This window comes from Corvus moneduloides, chromosome 4 (genome assembly GCF_009650955.1).
Source record: "Corvus moneduloides isolate bCorMon1 chromosome 4, bCorMon1.pri, whole genome shotgun sequence".
NCBI classification, from domain to species: Eukaryota; Metazoa; Chordata; class Aves; order Passeriformes; family Corvidae; genus Corvus; species Corvus moneduloides.
The window spans coordinates 74,400,471-74,418,115 of record NC_045479.1 but is presented as its reverse complement, the minus strand read 5'-3'; the positions used below and the strand labels follow the sequence as shown (position 1 = coordinate 74,418,115).

Genomic DNA, 17,645 nt, shown 5'->3' with positions numbered 1-17,645 from the left:
GGGGGGCGGGGGAAGCCTCCCCTGTGCGTGTCCTCCCCTCTGTGACCTCCCCGCCACCGTGGGACGACCCCCGCACCTCTCCGGGCCTCAGTTTCCCCCGTGTCGCGATCGAGCTCCCACGGGGTTGGGCGGAGCCGAGGGGGCGGTGCCGACCCCCCCACGTCCCCCCCCCCCCCCCCCCCCCCCCACGCCACCGGGTCCCGCCGGCAGCGGCACCCGAGGACCCCCCCGGCACCCGCGGGACCCTCCCGGGATCCCCCCGCGCCATGGAAGCCCCCCCGGAGCCCCCCGAGGGCGAGGTGACCCACGCGGGACACGGGGAGGGCAGGTAATGGGGGGGGTCTGGGGGCTGTGTGTGAGCCGTGAGGGGGGGGCGGTGCCGAGGGGGGGTCGGGCAGTGCCGGGGGGAGCCTGGGCCGTGATGGGGGGTTCAGTGCCGGGGTGGGGTCAGCGTCGGGGGGTCCCGGGCGGTCAGAGCGGGGGCACAGAACAGAGCCGGGGGGGTCCGTTCCGTGGCCGGGCCTCGCGTGGGCTCTGTTTGCACCCTGCGGGTCCCTATGCTGGGGGGGTCACCTGGGGACACGGGGGGGTCACCTTGGAGGGGGCGGGGAGGGCCGCCCTGGCCGGGGGGTGCACGCCTGCCCCCCCTGCCCGGACCCCGCACCCAATTTCGGGGGGCACCCACCCCCCGGGTCTGTATGGGGGTGTCCCCCCGAGCCGGGGGCGGGAGCGCTGAGGGGTGCGGGCAGGGCACACAGGTGATCACAGCTGGGCACACACAGGGCACACACAGGTGATGACACAGGTGCAGGGAGGGCACACACAGGGCACACACAGGTGATCACACACGATCACAGGTGCAGGCAGGGCACACACAGGGCACACACAGGGCACTCACAGGTGCTCACACAGGGCACACAGAGGGCACTCACAGGTGCTCACACAGGGCACACACAGGGCACACACAGGTGCTCACACAGGGCACACAGGTGATCACAGGAGCACACAGGTACAGGCAGGGCACTCACAGGTGCACACAGGTGCTCACACAGGTGCTCACACAGGGCACACAGGTGATCACAGGAGCACACAGGTACAGGCAGGGCACTCACAGGTGCTCACACAGGTGCTCACAGGTGCTCACACAGGGCACACAGGTGATCACAGGAGCACACAGGTACAGGCAGGGCACTCACAGGTGCTCACAGGTGCTCACACAGGTGCTCACACAGGGCACACAGGTGATCACAGGAGCACACAGGTACAGGCAGGGCACTCACAGGTGCTCACACAGGTGCTCACAGGTGCTCACACAGGGCACACAGGTGATCACAGGAGCACACAGGTACAGGCAGGGCACACACAGGTGCTCACACAGGTGCTCACACAGGGCACTCACAGGGCACACACAGGGCACTCACAGGTGCTCACACAGGTGCAGGTGCGGCTCTTCGCCGCCCCATCCCCCGGGGCTCGTTAGAGGCCTCACAAACAACCCCGGGGGGGCGCGGGGTGTCCCCAGAGTTACCCGGGGCAGGGGGGGACCAAGGGGCGGGGGCACCCAAAACAGAGGAGGGTCCCCCCCAAAGGGGATGTACCCCAAAACCCGAAAAAGGGGGGCACCCAAAACAGAGCGGGGCACCCTAAACTGAGGATTGCTCCCCAAGAAAGGGAGCGTACCCAAAAGAGGGGGTACTCGAAACAGAGGGGCGCCCCCAAATCCAGGAGGTGCACCCAAAAACGTGGGTGCACTCAGACCAGAGGAACGAATACACCCCCCAAAAATGCGAGCACCCAAAATAAAGGATTGCACCCCAAAAAAGGGGGTGAACCCAGAAGAGAGGCGCACTCAACTCCAAGCCCAGGGGCTGCCCCGCAGAAAAAGGGGTGCCCCAAACCCCAAAAGAGAGCGGTGGCCCCCCCAAAGGGGTGCCCCAAACTCGGGGGTGTCCCTGAAGCTGCCGTGGTGGGCGGGGCTCCCGGCGGGGCGGGGCCGTGGGCGTGGTCCCGGTGCCCCGCCCCCGGCGGCGCTCAGCGCCATGGGCGAGGGGGAGCCCAGGTACGGGCGGGGTTACTGGGGGCACTGGGAGGGACTGGGGCGCTGCTGGGGCGCGCCGGGCGCGGGGGAGCTCCGGGGGCGCTCCAGGCCGGGGACAGCGGCACTGGGGGCAGCCGGGGCGGCGGTGGGGGGGCACAGGGGGAGGGAAGGGCTGTAGGGGGGGCACTGGGAGGGACTGGGGCGTTACTGGGGCGGGAGGGAGCGGCAGCGAGGGGACACTGGGGGTGTTACTGGGGGGCTGCTGGGAGGCGGAGGGGCAGCAGTGAGGAGTACTGGGGGGGTACGGGGCTGCACTGGGGCGGATTCCTGGCGGTTACTGGGGGGTGTGGGGCAGCAGTGGGGGGGTGGGAGGTGGGGGGGGTTCTGGGGTTTACTGGGGGATGCGGGAGGGGCTCCTGGGAGCGCTGTGGGGCGCGGGAGGGGCTATAGTGGGAGCGCTGGGAGGCGCGGGGGCTTCCTGGGCGGCACTGGGGGACGGGGGTGCTGCTGGTGGTGCGGGAGAGGTTACTGGGAGCGCTGGGGCCGGTGCCGGGGCACTGGGAGGCGCTGGGCAGGCCGGGAGCGGGGGGGCTGCGGCGGCCGGTCCCGGCCCTGGCCACGCCCCGCGGGAGCGGCCCCGCCCGCGGCCACGCCCTGCGCCGGGAGCGCTGCGGGAGCGCCACGCGCGGGACCCCACGGGAACGGGACAGGCCGCGGGGACCCCCCTGGGGACGCCCCATGAGAGAGGGACCCCCTCAGGAACTGCCCCCCCCCCCCCCCATCGGGATCGACCCCTCCGGGAGAGGGAACCCCCCGAGGTCCCCCCAGAGACCGGGACCCCCCTCAGCCCGGCCCGGCCAGCCCCGCTGGGGATGTGGGTGGGGGTCCCAGTCGTGGGGGAGCGTCCCTGTCCCGGTGTGAGTGGGGGGATCCTGGGGGGGGGTCCCAGTCCTGGGGGGGGAGGAATTTTGTCCCAGTGCGTGTGGGGGTCCCAGCCCTGTGAGGTTCCCGGTGTGGACGGGGATCCCGGGGCTGTTCCGGGGGGGGGTCCCGGTGTGCGCCGGGGTCCTGGTGCCAGCCTCCCCCCAGCATGGCGCAGCAGCTGATCAGCGGGGCCGGGTACGTGCCCGAGGATGGACTCACGGCCCAGCAGCTCTTTGCCTGCGCCGACGGCCTCACCTACAAGTGCGGGTGACCCCCGGCCCCAAAACCCTCTGATCCCCCCTCAGCACCCCTGACCCTCACCGGCGCCTCCACACCCCCTCGGGCACAGCCCGGCACCCCCAGATGCCTCACTGGGGCCACATGAACCCCCAGGAACCTCCCAACTCCCCCCGACCCCCACAAGGAAGTCCCCGACCCCCCCCATGGCAGCCCCAGGGAATCCCCCCAGAGATCCCCCAGTTCCCCCTGGAACCCCATCAGGGACTCCCAGGCCCTGCTCCAAGAACCCCCCCTGCACCCCCACTCTCAACCCTAAAGAACCCCCAGGAACCCCCCGAGCCCCCAGCTCGTGTGTCCCCCCCCCCTCGGGCCTCCCCCGACCTCGGTTGCCCCCCCCAGGGGGACCCTCAAGGGACACGTTCCTCCCCCTCCGCCCGGTGGGTCTGGGCCAGTTTGGGGGGGCCAGGGGGGTCCCAGCCCTTTGTCCCCCCACAGTGACTTCCTCATCCTCCCCGGCTACATCGACTTCACGGCTGATGAGGTGGTGAGTGACCCCCGGGAGCCCCCCGGGACCCCCCCTGTGCACCCCAGACCCCCTGGGTCATCCCTGTGCCGCCCTCCCGGGCTGGCGTCCCCTGGCTCGGGACCCCCTCAGTGACCCCCCTGTGCCCCCCTCCAGGGTGACCTCATCCCCCTCCTGGGCCCACCCTGTGATTTTGGGTTTGGGGGATGCCCATGGGGTCTCTGCAGGTTTTTGGGTGCCCCAGCCCTCGAGGAGTTATCAGGGGGTGCAGGGTCCCTGTGGTTTTGGGAGTGCTGGGAGGGCAGGGAGAGTCAGGTGAGGTCGGGGCCCCCCCTATTCCCCAGAGGGGGCCCCCACACCCCTTGAGAGGGGGGTCAGGATTTGAGGGGTGCCCCCCTCCCCCAGGACCTGACATCGGCACTGACCCGAACCATCACCCTGAAGACGCCCCTGGTGTCGTCCCCCATGGACACGGTCACCGAGGGGGACATGGCCATCGCCATGGCCGTGAGCAGGGGCCACTGGGGGGGCTGGGGGGACACGGTCACCGAGGGGGACAGGGGGACATTGCCATCGTGAGCAGGGGGTACTGGGGGGGCTGGGGGGACATGGTCACCGTAGGGGACATGACCATCGCCACCGCTGGGGACGCCCACATAGGGGGAGGCATCTCAGGGGGCGCTGAGGGGCATCTCAGGGGCTGTGGAGGCGTTGGGGGGTCTGGGCTGGGGAAGATCTGTCAGATTAGGGGGGGCACCCGTGGGTGCTTGGGGGGCACCCAGGGAGCTGGGCAAGGGGGGACACGGGTGGGCCCCAGTCCCAGAGGGGTGCAGGGGCAGAGGGGGGGGACATGGATGCGGGGGGGCTGCTCCCGCAGCCGGAGCTCAGGACCCCCGGCCCCCCCAGCTGAATGGCGGCATCGGCATCATCCACCACAACTGCACCCCCGAGTTCCAGGCCAACGAGGTGCGCAAGGTCAAGGTGAGCGAGAAGGGTCCCCCCCCCGGGACCCCCCAGTCCCGGTGTCCCCTGGGGGCTGCCGGCGCTGGCCAGTGGGGATGAGCTGGTGGCCGCAGCACCCCATTTTGGGAGCCCCCCGTCCCCCCCAGTGACGCTGTCCCTCCTGCCGTGTCCCCAGCGGTTCGAGCAGGGCTTCATCACGGAGCCGCTGGTGATGAGCCCGGCGCACACCGTGGGGGACGTGTGGGACGCCAAGGCCCGGCTCGGCTTCTCGGGGGTCCCCGTCACCCACTCGGGGCGCCTGGGGGGGAGGCTCGAGGGCATCGTCACCTCCCGCGACATCGACTTCCTGCGGGAGAGGGACAGGGCCACCCCCCTGGCCGAGGTGGGTGTGGGGCGGGGGGGCAGGGAGGGACAGGGGTGTGAGGGGTGGGGTGGGATGTGGGGAAGACGTGGAGTGTTGGGATGGGAAAGGTCCGAGGATGGAGGGATGTGGGATGGGATGGGATGGGATGGGATGGGATGGGATGGGATGGGATGGGATGGGATGGGATGGGATGGGATGGGATGGAGAGATGGGGTATGGGGCAGGAGTGGAAGGATGGGATGTGGGGCAGGGATGGGATGTGGGGCAGGGATGGAGGGGTTTGGAGGGTGGTGGAATGTGGGGCGGGACGGGATGGATGGAGGTTGGAAGGATCTGGGACAGGGGCGGGGGCTGCCCACGGCGGCCCTGGAGCCCCAGTGCAGGTGACAGTGAAAGGTGACAGTGACACACAGCGCAGGTGACAGTGACAGTACCCGTGCCTGTGCTGCTGCCTGTGACAGTGCCAGTGCATGTGACAGTGACAGCCAGTGATGGTGACAGTGCTGGTGGCAGTGGAGGTGACAGTGCCTCTGACAGTGTCAGTGCCAGTGACAGTGCCGGTGACAGTGCCGGTGCCAGTGGCAGTCCTGGTGACAGGGAAGGTGGCAGTGCCAGACAGTGCTAGTGCCAGTCCCTGTGCTGATGCCGGTGACACACGGGTCGCTGTGTCCCCAGGTGATGACCAAGCGCAGGGACCTGGTGGTGGCCCCAGCCGGTGTCACCCTCAAAGAGGCCAACGAGATCCTGCAGCGCAGCAAGAAAGGTGCAGGGGGGCACCTGTCACCCCTGGAGGCACCTCCCTGTCACCCCTCCCTGCCCCCAGAGACATTTATCATCCCCCTGAGGGCACCTCCGTGTCACCCCTTGGGGAACCCCCACAGCACCCCCCAGGTGTCACCCCCCAGAGGTCACCTCTGCTCGGGGGCACCATCCTGGCCACCCCCTGGGGGTTGTCCCCTGTCCCTGTGCCTCTCCCCCCACGCCCCCATCCCCAGGTGACATTGTCCCCGCCGTGTCCCCAGGGCCGCTGATGGTGACCAGCACTGGTGAGCTGGTGGCCGCCCCATCCTCCACGGCCCCTCCTTGTCCCCGAGGTCAGCCCTGTGTCCCCCATTCCCGTCCCCGGGGTCCTCTCCATGTGCCCCCACCCCTGGCGTCACCTCCATGTCCCCGTGTCCCTGCAGCCCCCCTGGGTGACCCCCCGTTCTCCCCCGTGTCCCCAGGGAAGCTGCTGATGGTGACCAGCAGTGACGGGTGGCGGCCGCGACCGCCCTGTGCTCGGGATCCCTTCCGTGTCCCCTGTCCCCGGATTCCACCGCGTCCCGGGCTGCCCGGCTGTCGCTGGCCCCGGGTGACGCTGGCCCCGCGCTGTCCCCAGGGAAGCTGCCGATCGTCAACAGCCGGGACGAGCTGGTGGCGCTGATGGCGCGCACGGACCTGAAGAAGAATCGGGAGCACCCGGCAGCCTCCAAGGACGGGCGGAAGCAGCTCCGGGTCGGGGCGGCCATCGGCACCCGCGAGGACGACAAATACCGGCTGGACCTGCTCGTGCAGGCGGGCGCCGACCTCGTGGTGCTGGTGCGTCACCCCAAAACCGGGGGGGACCCCGGCACGGGGGGCTGGGCATGGGGGACCCCAAAAACCGGGGGCTCCGAAAAGCAGCGGGGTGGAGGGATGAGGGTGAGGAAGGGGATGGAGCTGCTGGGGCGGGTGGCGTGGGTCTCGTGGTGCTGGTGGCTGTGGGGGGATCCCCCAAGGCGGGGGGATGAGGGCGCCCCAAAGAATGTGAGACCCCAAAATGGGGGGGATGAAAAGGGGGCGACACGGAAATGGGGGGGAGCATCCCAAAAATGGGGGGGATGAGGATGGAGGGATGGGGTGGGGTGGAGCTGCTGGTGCAGGCAGGGGGGTGGGCTCAGTGTGCTGCTGTGGGGGACCCCAAAAACCGGAGAGAGAGAGAGGGGAGGGGAAGGAGAGGTGGGGATGGAGCTGCTGGTGAAGGCGGGTGGGTGCGGGGGAACCCCAAAAACCGTGGAACCCCAAAAGGGAGGGGATGGGATCTGGGGATGGGGATGGAGCTGCTTGTGCTGAGCGGCGGTGCCCCAAAAAAGGGGGGGGGCTGGGGGTTACCCCCCTGCTCACTGAACCCCAACGCGCTGCTCCCCCCGCGGCACCCCAACCTCCTGCCCTGCACCCCAAAACCTGCCCCGGCCCCCCCACCCCGCACCCCAAATCCGGCCCCAGGACTCGTCGCAGGGCAACTCCCGGTACCAGCTCAGCATGATCCGCTACATCAAGGCCAAGTACCCCGAGCTGCAGGTGGTGGGGGGCAACGGTGAGGCCCCAAAACGGGGGGGACACGGGGACTGCCTGGGCTGCGGCTTGTGGGGGCAACGATGAGTGAGGGAAATGGGGGACCCCAAAAGGGGCGTGGGGGGAATGGGGGCGGGATTTGGGGTGATCCCTGCAGCAATGAGGTGGGATTTGGGGTGCCGTTTTGGGGGGGCTGTTTTTGAGGTGCCTCCCCATCATGGTGGGGCAGGATTTGGGGAGGGTGGGGCAGGATTTGGGGTGCCACTTTTGGGCTGCTATTTTGGGGTACCATGTTTGGGGTGCCCCCTCACAGCAGTGAGGTGGAATTTGGGGTGCCATTTTTGGGGTGCCCCCGCAGTGGTGACGGCGGCCCAGGCCAAGAACCTGATCGACGCTGGGGTGGACGCGCTGCGGGTGGGGATGGGCAGCGGCTCCATCTGCATCACCCAGGAGGGTGGGTGAGACCCGCAGACCACCCCCGGACACCCCTAGGACACCACCCCCCAATCCCAAACCCCCCGGGACCCCCTGACCCCACCCTGGCACCCCTGGACACCCGTGCAGTATCCCCGCTGTCCCGCTGCCCCCGTGTCCCTGTCCCCATGATGGTGCCCCTGTCCCCATGATGGTGCCCCTGTCCCTGATCCCCTGTCCCTCTGCCAGTGCTGGCACGTGGCCAGGCCATGGCCGTGTCCCTGACGTGTCCCTGTCCCTGATCCCCTGTCCCCGTGATGGTGTCCCTGTTCCCATGCAGTGCTGGTGTGTGACCACGCTCAGGCCACAGCCGTGTCCCTGACGTGTCCCTGTCTCTGTCCCCATGCAGTGCTGGTGTGTGACCAGGCTCAGGCCACGGCCGTGTCCCTGACGTGTCCCTGTCCCTGTTCCCATGCAGTGCTGGTGTGTGACCAGGCTCAGGCCACGGCCGTGTCCCTGACGTGTCCCTGTCCCTGTTCCCATGCAGTGCTGGTGTGTGACCAGGCTCAGGCCACGGCCGTGTCCCTGACGTGTCCCTGTCCCTGTTCCCATGCAGTGCTGGTGTGTGACCACGCTCAGGCCACAGCCGTGTCCCTGACATGTCCCTGTCCCTATTCCCATGCAATGCTGGCGTGTGGCCGTGCCCAGGCCACGGCTGTGTCCCTGACGTGTCCCTGTCCCCATGCAGTGCTGGTGTGTGACCACGCTCAGGCCACAGCCGTGTCCCTGACATGTCCCTGTCCCTATTCCCATGCAATGCTGGCGTGTGGCCGTGCCCAGGCCACGGCTGTGTCCCTGACGTGTCCCTGTCCCCATGCAGTGCTGGCGTGTGGCCGTGCCCAGGCCACGGCCGTGTACCGCGTGGCCGAGTACGCGCGACGCTTTGGTGTCCCCGTCATCGCCGATGGTGGCATCCGCAGCCCCGGGCACGCTGTGAAGGCGCTGGCACTGGGAGCCTCCACCGGTGAGGGCACGGGGGGGGACAAAGGGGCCACTAGCGCCCTGGGGGGGCACCCTGAGGGGGTCTCACAGCCACCAGCCCACCCTGGTGCCCCCAAGGGGACCCCACACCCACCAGCCCGTACTGGAGGTGGCCCCACAGCCCCCAGCCCATCCTGGTGGGGGTTTCATGCCCCCCACCCCGCGGGGGAGTCCCTGACGGGGTGTCCCCCCTTCAGTGATGATGGGGTCGCTGCTGGCGGCCACCACGGAGGCCCCGGGCGAGTTCTTCTTCTCGGAGGGGGTGCGGCTGAAGCAGTACCGGGGCATGGGGTCGCTGGACGCGATGGAGCAGGGCCCGGGCAGCCAGAAACGCTACTTCAGGTACCCCGGGGGGGCCGGGGCTGGGGGGTCCCGCCCCCCAGCCGCCCCCCCAGCCCCTGTGTGCCCCCCCGCAGCGAAGGGGACGCGGTGAAGGTGGCGCAGGGCGTGTCGGGCTCGGTGCAGGACAAGGGCTCCATCCACAAGTTCGTGCCGTACCTGCTGGCCGGGCTCCAGCACGGCTGCCAGGACCTGGGCGCTCGCAGCCTCTCGGCGCTCCGGTCAGTGGGGCTCGGGGGGGGCGGGGGGGGTCTGAGGGGGTCCCGGCCGCCCCCACGAACTCCCCCAGCCCCCCCAGGTCGATGATGTTCGCGGGGGAGCTGAAGTTCGAGCGCAGGACGGTGGCGGCGCAGGTCGAGGGGGGCGTGCACGGGCTGCACTCGTGAGTGGGGACGGGGCTGGGGGGGTTTTGGGGGCTGTGTGGGGTACAGGGGGTGGGGGGCTTTAGGGAGGGCTGGGGGGATTTTGGGGAAGCTGGGGGAGGTTTCGGGGGGGCTGAGGAAGGCACCACTTCAGATCCGACTCGTAGGATCCCCAGTTGCCCCAGTACTGGGTCTGGGGGGGCCCCCAGTGTCGGGGTGGGGGGTTGGGGTGTGTGGGGGTTCCTGTGCCCCCATAACCCTCCTCATCTTCCCTTCCCCCCGCAGCTTTACGGTTCTGCCCCGTAAGTACCCGCTCGCCCCCCCAGGATTTGGAGCGCTTGAGGGGACCCCCTTTACCCCCCCTTTTATCCCCTCCCTGATGGACGGGGGGCCGGGGGAGTGGGGGGGACCCCCAATCTCCCAGCCAGGATCTGATGGGGTTTGGGGGTCCCAACACCCCGGAGGGGTTTGGGGGTGTTCCTTCTCTTTGACCCCCCTCTGTGCCCTCAGTTCCGAGAGCCGGCTGCCCTGAGGAGGGGTCCCCCCGGGCCGGCGCCCCCCGCCCAGAGCCCGCGGGGACCCCCCCGGCCCCCCGACACCGGCGCTGCTGATGCTGCACTGGGATCCCCGGAATGGGGACCCCCCCGAACCCCCCCCCCGAGCACAGGGGGTGTGGGGACCTTGGAAACCCTCCCGGGATTGGGGGTGCGGGGAGCCCCCAAACCCCCCCGGGGCACCACAGGGGAGAGGGGACCCCCAGAGCCCTCAGAGATGGGGGTGCAGGGACCCCCCAAAACTCCCCGGGGCACCACGAGCCTGCGGGACCCCCCAGCCCTCTCCGGAGAGGGGGGTGCAGGGACCCCACAAACCCCCAGAAATGGGGCGGGGACCCCCCAAATCCCGTGGGGACCCCCAAACCATCCCTGGCACTGAGGAGTTGCGGGGGCGTGTCCCCCTGTGCCCCCCCGAGTGGGGATGGGGGGACCCCCGCAGCCTCGAGGGGACCCCCAGCACTGAGGGGACCTTCCCAGCGTCCCGGGGACCCCCAAGGGTCCGTGGCCTCTCGGTCTGGGGGAACCCCGGGCTCGCTGTGTCCAGGGGTCAATAAAGTCTTGGAGCATCGGAGCCTGGGCTGTCCCTGCTCCTGTCCCCATCCCTGTCACTGCCCCTGCTCCTGTCCCCATCTCTGTCCCCGTTCCCTGGCCCTGCCCCATGGCTTTCCCCGGCTCTGTCCCCGTCCCTGTCCCCGGGCCTGTCCCTGTCCATTGGCGCTGGACCTGGCCCTGTCCATGGTTCTGTCCCCTGTCCCTGTCTTTGTCCCCGGACTGGCCCTGGCCCTGTCCTTGGCCCTGTCCATGGTCCTGTCCCCCAGCCTGGCCCCTGGCATGTCCCCGTCCCTGCTGGTGGCACCAGGAGCAGGGGACACAGGTGGCACCGGGGGGGCACATGCCGTGACACGGGGTGGCACACATGACACGGGTCGCACATACATGATGGAGGGTGGCACACGCGTGACACGGGGTGGGTGGCACATGCTGTCACACAGGTGGCACATGCGTGGCACGGGTGGCACACGTAGCACGTGTGGCAAAGGTTGTGACACACCTGGCACATCTTGGCACACACCTGGGACCCCCCAGCTGTGGGAGCCCCCAAATACGGGACCCCAAATGTGACACCTTCCCAGAAGCCCCCCACGTGTGGGACATCCCCCCCAAACATGGGACAACGCCCCAAATATGGGATCCCCCCAAATGCAGGATCTTCCCCTCGCCAAATGTGGGACCCCCTCCCGCATGGGGGGCACCCCCAAGTGTGGGAGCATCCCCCAAATGCGAGACCCCCCTCAAATTTGGGACATCTCCCCCCACATGTGGGACCCCGTCCAAGAGGAGGACCCCTCAAACATGGGAAGCCCCCCAAATGTGGGACCACCCCAAAGGCGCCCCCTCCGCTCCAGCCGGGCCACGCGGCCCCGCCGGGTCCCGGTGCCCGCGGGGCGGGGGCGGGGGCTGGGGCGGGGGGAGCCCGGGGGGCTCGGGGGGTGGGAGGAGGAGGAGGAGGAGGAGGAGGAGGAGGAGGAGGGGGGGGGGGCTCGGCCCGCCCCTCCCGCCGCTGCCGCCGCCGGGGCCGGGCCGGGGCTGGAGCCGCCGCCGAGGCCGGTGGGTGCGGGGGGGGCGGGGGTGGGTTTGGGGGTGCGCGGAGGGGTAGGGGTGCGGGGGGGATCGGGGTTGGGGTGCCCGCGGTGCGGGGAGCGGGGGGGGGGCCTGCCCGGGGGGGCGATGGGCGCTGCAGAGCGAGGGTTGGGGGTGCGGGGTGGGGGGAGTTGGGGGTGCCGGGGTTTGGGGGTGCGGGGCGTTTGGGGGTGGGAGTCCCCGGGGGGGCGCAGATCGCGACGTCCCGGCTGCCGGGCGGAGAGGTGAGCCGGGTTTTGGGAGTGCCGGGGTTGGGGGACCCGGGTTTGGAGGCGGGGGAGGGCGGGGGGAGGCGGGTGCGGGGGTGCCCGGGGGATGCGGGGTCCGGGGGGTGCGGGGTCCCGACCGCGGGGCGGGGGTGGCGAGCCGGGGTTTTGGGGCTCGGGGGTGCCCCCCCCCCCCCAACACCCCCGAGCTCGGACCCCCCCCCCCGCGCCGCCCCCGCGCGCGCTGTCCCACGCACACGCGCTCGCACGCGCCGTCACGCGCGCGCACACGTGCGCACTCGCACCCACGCGCGGGAAGGGGGGGGAGCTGCGGGGGGGGGGCGGGGGGGGCGGGGAGGACCCGGGAGTGGGGGGTCGGGGGGCGCGTGGGAGCGCGAGGGGGGCGCGGGGTCACGGATGGGCGGGGGGGCGCGGAGGGGCGTGCGAGGGGGGCACGGCCGGGGGGGCACCGGCGGGGTGCGGGGGGCTTAGGTGGGCGTGTGAGCAGGGGGTGCGGGGGGCTCCGATGGGGTGCGGGGGGGCCGCAGGTGTGCGAGGGGGGCGCAGGGGGTGCCCACCCCGGGCTGTGCCCGTGCCCGGCCCGTGCGCGCCCCCCCCGCCGTGTCCCTGTCACACGCGTGGGCACAGCGGGAGGGGGCGGAGCGCGTGTGATTGTGACCCACGGGTGACACCCGGGGGGCGCGGGGACCCCCATTCCCGCGGTGGGGGGTCGTGGGGCTGGCGGGGGCGGGGGCGGCAGTGCCGGGGGGTGGCGGGTTCCGGGGGTGACCGGTGCGGGGGTGTCCCGTGCGGGGGTGGCAGGGCCGGGCAGGGCCGGGGGCGGCAGTGCCGGGGGGGGGGGTGGGACAGGTTCCGGCGGGTGTCGGGTCCGGGGGTGCGCTGCGGGGGTGTCGTGGGCGGGGGCCGCGGGTCCCCGCGTGTCACTTCGCATCCGTCGTCCCCGCGCCGCCGCCGCCCTGACGGGCGCGGTGTCACCCCGCGGCGACAGCCCCTGTCACCCCGATTAGGGACTGGCGCGGGTGGGGGGAGCTCCGGGGGAGGGGACACCTCCGCACGCCCCCGCGGCGGGGGCGGCCCCGCGTGCCCCCCGTCCCCGAGTGCCACCGCGGGAGCCGGGCTGCTCCTGTCCCCTCCCAGGGGGGCTCCCGTGTCGCTACAGGTGCTCCTGTCCCAAACTCGGGGTGCCCCTCTTCCCCCTCGGGGTGGTTCTGTCCTCCCCCCCAGAGGCTCCTGTCCCCAGGTGCTCCTGGGTCCCCCCCGGGATGCTCCTGTCCCCAGGAGTTCCTGTCCCCTCTCTTGGGGCGCTCCCTGTGTCCCCCGTTGGAGTGCACCTGTCCCGTCCCAGCTGCTCCTGTCGCCAGGGCGCTCCTGTCCCACCCTGTCGCTGTCCGCAGAGCGCTCCCTGGGGGCCGGGGAGGCTCCAGGGTGCCACGGGGGAGCCTGGGGTGTCATGGGGGGATCTGGGGAGCCCTGGAGGGACTCTGGGATGCCGGGGGGTGACACTCCTCTCCCCCTCTCCACAGCCGCTCCCGCCGCCCTGATGTCCCTGCTGTCCCCCGTGGGGGGGGCGGCCGCCCCCCGCCTGCTGCTGGCCCTGCTCTGCCTGGCCTCACCCGCCTCCGCCCCCCCGCCCCCCAGCAGCCTGCCCGGGACCCCCCCGGGCCCCCCCGCGCCCCACAGCGACTCCCCCGTCCTGTCCCTCAACCTCGGCCTCAACTTCAAGATCAAGGTGCGAAGCCAGGGGGGGCCGCGCCCCCCCGCGGCCCCCACGCCCCCCGGGGCCCCCAGGATCCCGAGGCCCCCCCGGAGCCCCGCGCCCCCCATCCTGCCCGAGCCTGGCGATGAGCAGGGCTCCGCGGCCCCACCGGAGGAAGCGGGGGGCTGGGGGGGCCCCCCCGGCCGCGGGGTCACGACCCCCGCTCCGGGGCGCCCCCGAGACAAGCAGCTGGAGCTGGACATCGCCATCGACCTGACGGCGGGGCTGGACCCCCCCCCGGGCGGCTCGGGGGCGGCCGTGCCCCCCACCAGCCTCCTGGGGGGCCCTCCCGGACGCCCCCGGTTCCTGCCGGGCCTCTCGGAGCTGGCCGGGAGACTCAGCGCCGCCGGTGAGTGCCCGGGGCAGGCCGGGCCCCCCAGGGGCCCCCAACCCTGAGGGACCCCCCAGATTTACCTCTGTGCCCCCCAGGGTTCCTGTTTCCCACGGTGCCCCCCAAGATCGGCCCCGAGGTGGGCAATGGGTCCCTGGAGCTGGACGAGGCCGGGAGCGGTGCGGAGCCAGGTGGAGGGGCGGGGATCTGGGGGCGGCCTGGGGGGTTTGGGGGAGTTCTGGGGGGATGGGAGGGTGATGCAATTAACGGGGGGCTGGGAAAACGGGGGGGGGGGGGTCCGGGGGAATGGGAAGGTCCTGGGATTTGGGGGCGTCCTGGGGGAATGCAGGGTCTGGGGAGGATGGGAGGTGGATGTGGACTGGGGGGTCCTGGCGGGTGGGGGAGTTCCGAGGTAATGGGGGGGTCCTGGGTTTTGGGGGGGGGGGCTGGGGAAATGGGGGGTTCTGGAGTTTGGGGGCTCCTGGGGAAATGGGGGTTCTCGGAGTCTGGAGGATCCTGGGGCTTGCGGGGCCCTGCCTGCCTCCCAATTCTGGGTGAGATGTGGGCTTTGGGGGGGGCCTGGGTGACACGGGGGGGTCCTGGGAGGAACAACGGGGGGGGGCTCAGGGCACCCCCAGGATGTGGGGCCCCCCCAGATCCCCCCGCTGACACCCCCCGTCTCCCGCAGCTCCCTCCCCCGGCCGCCAGCCCTCCCGGGGGGCCGCGCCCCCCCCCGCCGCCGCCTCCGCCTGCACCCCCGGATCCGCCTGCGGCTCGGGGGGGCCCGACCCCGGAGGAGCCTCCCCCGCGCCCCCCTTCTCCTGGCCCCCCCACTTCCTCCCCCTGGGCACCCCCTGGCCCGAGGCCGCCGCGCTCTGGGGCGCGGCCTGGGGGGGGCACGTCTATGGGGCGGGGGCCGCCTTCGCCCTGCTGGGGCTGCTGGGCGCGCTGCTGCTGCTGGGGGGGCGGCGGCCGCCCCTGGCGCGGCTGCTAGGGGGGCTCCTGGCCGTGTCGGGCTTCGCCCGCGCCTTCCCCCTGTTCTTCGACCCCTACGAGCTGGGGGGGCGGCTGCCCCCCGCCGCCGCCCGCGCCCTGTTCGAGCTGCCCTTCCCGTGCCTGGGCTGGGGGCTGGCGCTGGCTCCCCCCGCGCGGGGCGCGCCGGTGCTGCTGGCGCTGGGGGTGCTGCACCTGGGGGGGGCCCTGGGGGCCGTGGGGGCCGTGGCGGCTCTGGGGGGGCCCCCGGCGCTGCTGCTGCTGCCCCGGGCTCTGTTCGCGGCTCTGGCGGCCGCGCTGGCGCTGGGGGCACTGGGGGGGCTGCGGCGCTGCGCGGGGGGGGGCGGGGGGCGCGGCAAGCGCGGGGGGGGGGCGCGGGCGGGGGTCCCGCGGCTCGTGGGGGCGGCGGGGGCGGCGCTGAGCGCGGGGCTGCAGCTTTTCGGGGCGCTGCAGGCGTGGGGCTGGGCGGTGACCCCCCCGCCGGGGCCCTGGGCCTGGTGGGGGCTCCAGCTCGGGGCGCGCTTGGCCGAGGTCGCCATGGGGGGGGCGCTGGCGGCGCTGGCCTTCGCGGCCCCCACGAACCGCCGCGCCCCCCCCGGCGGCCCTCCCGAGCCCCCCGAGGGCGGCGGCGGGCGGGGGGCGGGGGAGGAGGCGATGGGGCCCCCCGAGTCCCCCCTGGACGTGGACGGGGACCCCACGGCCGGGTACCGGCCCCCTTCCCCCATCGACCTGCGCCGCTCCATCGACGAGGCCTTGGGAGCGCCGGGAATGTTCCGCGCCGGGAACGGCGGCATCGGGGGCCTCGGGGGCACCGGGAACACCGGGACCACCCGGGTCAGCGTCATCGGGAACGCCGCGGGCACTGGGAACACCGGGATCGGTGTTACGGGCAGCACTGGGAATAGCGGGAAAAGCAAGAGCAACGGGATCAGCCTTCTCGGGAGCACCGGGAACACCGAGATCAGCGTCATCAGCGCCGCCGGCAGCACCGGGAACACCGGCAACACCGGCAACACCGGCAACACCGGCACCAGCACCACCGCCTTACCGGGGGGCGGCACCAGCGCCATTCCAGGGGTGGGCACGGGCAGTGGCGTGACCGGGATCGGCACAGCTGGAGCGCCGGGAACCGCCAGCACTGGAGCAGCGGGAGCGGGCGCCACTGGCACGGCGGGGAGTGGCACAGCCGGCACACCTGGCGCAGCTGGAACAGCCGGCAAACCCGACACAGCTGGAACAACCGGCACAGCTGGCGCTCCTGGCACAGCCGGCACACCTGGCACATCTGCCAGAGCTGGAACACCTGGCACAGCTGGCAAACTCGACACAGCTGGAGTACCTGGCACAGCCGGCACAGCTGGAACACCTGGCACAGCCGGCGCTCCTGACACAGCTGGAACAACCGGCAAAGCTAGCACAGCTGGAACACCTGGTACAACCGGCAAGCCTGGCACAGCTGGCACACCTGGTACAGCCGGCAAACCTGGCACAGCTGGAACACCTGGTACAGCCGGCAAACCTGGCACAGCTGGCACAGCTGGCACAACTGGCGGGACAGAGCACGGCCTCCCCAGTACAACCAGGGACAGCAAAGCTGCGACACCGGGAATTGGCACCGCCGGCACCCCTGGGACAGGGGCACTGGGCACCAGCACCACCAGCACCACCAGCACCACACCCGGAACACCCGGAACACAGGGCCCTGGCACATCTGGAACACCCGGAACACCGGGCCCTGCAACACCTGGCACATCAGCTCCCAGCTGCCCGGGCACTGCTGGGACACGGGGACCGGGCACCCCCGGCACCCGCGGCCCCTCCACCGCCCCCCGCCCCCCCGGCCTGTCCCGCGCCGCTTCCTGCGGGGGCCCTTCCGGGGGGGGCCCGAGGGCGCGGGGGGCGGCCCGGGGGGGCGATCCCGGGGGGGCCGGTGATGCCCCCTCGCCCCGGGGACCCGCCCGGGGGGGGCCGACCCCCAGCTCCCCCCCGCGGGGCGCCCCCCGCGCAGCGCCGCCCCCGCTGCGGCCGTCCCAGAGCTGGGCCGAGGGGACCCCCCGGCCCCCCCCGGCCCCCCAAACCCCCGGCGGGGGGGGGCCCGAGCCCCCCGGGGTCGGCGGCGGCCGCAGCCCGGGCAGTGACACCATAGACTTGTAGGGTGCGGCGTGACCCCCCCGCGGGGCAGCGGAGAGACCCCGGCCCGGCCCCCCCGGCCAGGGATCCCCAGGACCCCCCCAGCCGCCCCCCAAGTCCCTGAGACCCCCAAATAAGGGTGACAACCTCGGGACCCCCAAATTCCTGAGACCTCCCCCAAGTGCTGGTGACAATCTGGGGACACCCCAGGTCCTCGAGACCCCCAAATACGGGTAACAAACTGCGCCCCCCGTGTCCCTGAGACCCGTCCAAGTGCTGGTGACAATCTGGGGACACCCCCAAGTTCCTGAGCCCCCCCAAGTGCTGACAATGACCTGGGGACCCCCCAAGCCGCTCCCACGTCCTTGAGACCCCCAAACAGGGGTGACAACCTGAGCCCCCCCCATATCCTCGAGACCCCCAAGTGCTGGTGACAATCTGGGGACCCCCCCAAGTTCCCAAGTCCCCCCAAAACAGGGGTGACAAACTGCC

General features: G+C 72.1%; 2 protein-coding genes across 5 annotated transcripts; both read left to right on the top strand.

Annotated features, from left to right (window-relative positions):
• The first annotated feature begins 204 nt into the window (after positions 1–204).
• Positions 205–10,646, top strand: IMPDH1 (inosine monophosphate dehydrogenase 1). 4 transcript variants are annotated; one of them, XM_032107377.1, is made up of 16 exons: positions 205–328; positions 3,128–3,223; positions 3,698–3,746; positions 4,131–4,232; positions 4,632–4,706; positions 4,864–5,070; positions 5,728–5,815; positions 6,431–6,630; positions 7,297–7,387; positions 7,724–7,819; positions 8,660–8,803; positions 9,018–9,162; positions 9,237–9,380; positions 9,458–9,541; positions 9,807–9,823; positions 10,032–10,646. In XM_032107377.1, the coding sequence occupies exons 1-16, from the start codon at positions 267–269 to the stop codon at positions 10,130–10,132; spliced, it is 1,701 nt and encodes a 566-aa protein (XP_031963268.1). In that variant the 5' UTR covers positions 205–266; the 3' UTR covers positions 10,133–10,646. The 4 variants fall into 4 exon arrangements, with proteins under 4 accessions (XP_031963268.1, XP_031963266.1, XP_031963267.1 ...); XM_032107374.1 differs by lacking the exon at positions 205–328 and adding an exon at positions 1,397–2,059; XM_032107375.1 differs by lacking the exons at positions 205–328; positions 4,131–4,232 and adding an exon at positions 1,394–2,059.
• Positions 10,647–13,483: 2,837 nt separating this feature from the next.
• PRRT4 (proline rich transmembrane protein 4) lies at positions 13,484–16,957 on the top strand. The gene is made up of 5 exons (XM_032107024.1): positions 13,484–14,048; positions 14,129–14,209; positions 14,719–15,356; positions 15,534–16,100; positions 16,598–16,957. The coding sequence occupies exons 1-5, from the start codon at positions 13,484–13,486 to the stop codon at positions 16,955–16,957; spliced, it is 2,211 nt and encodes a 736-aa protein (XP_031962915.1).
• Positions 16,958–17,645: the final 688 nt, after the last annotated feature.

Bases quoted from the DNA above. Each gene is read 5' to 3' on its own strand.
- IMPDH1 (XM_032107374.1), top strand. From the start codon at position 1,785: ATGCGAGCACCCAAAATAAAGGATTGCACCCCAAAAAAGGGGGTGAAC. The intron at 5,816-6,430 runs GTGCAGGGGGGC...CGCTGTCCCCAG, and splicing joins CCTGCAGCGCAGCAAGAAAG to GGAAGCTGCCGATCGTCAAC. The intron at 9,163-9,236 runs GTACCCCGGGGG...GCCCCCCCGCAG, and splicing joins AGCCAGAAACGCTACTTCAG to CGAAGGGGACGCGGTGAAGG.
- PRRT4 (XM_032107024.1), top strand. From the start codon at position 13,484: ATGTCCCTGCTGTCCCCCGTGGGGGGGGCGGCCGCCCCCCGCCTGCTG. The intron at 14,210-14,718 runs GTGCGGAGCCAG...CGTCTCCCGCAG, and splicing joins GCTGGACGAGGCCGGGAGCG to CTCCCTCCCCCGGCCGCCAG. The intron at 15,357-15,533 runs GCGGGGGGGGGC...TGGGGGCTCCAG, and splicing joins TGGGGGGGCTGCGGCGCTGC to CTCGGGGCGCGCTTGGCCGA.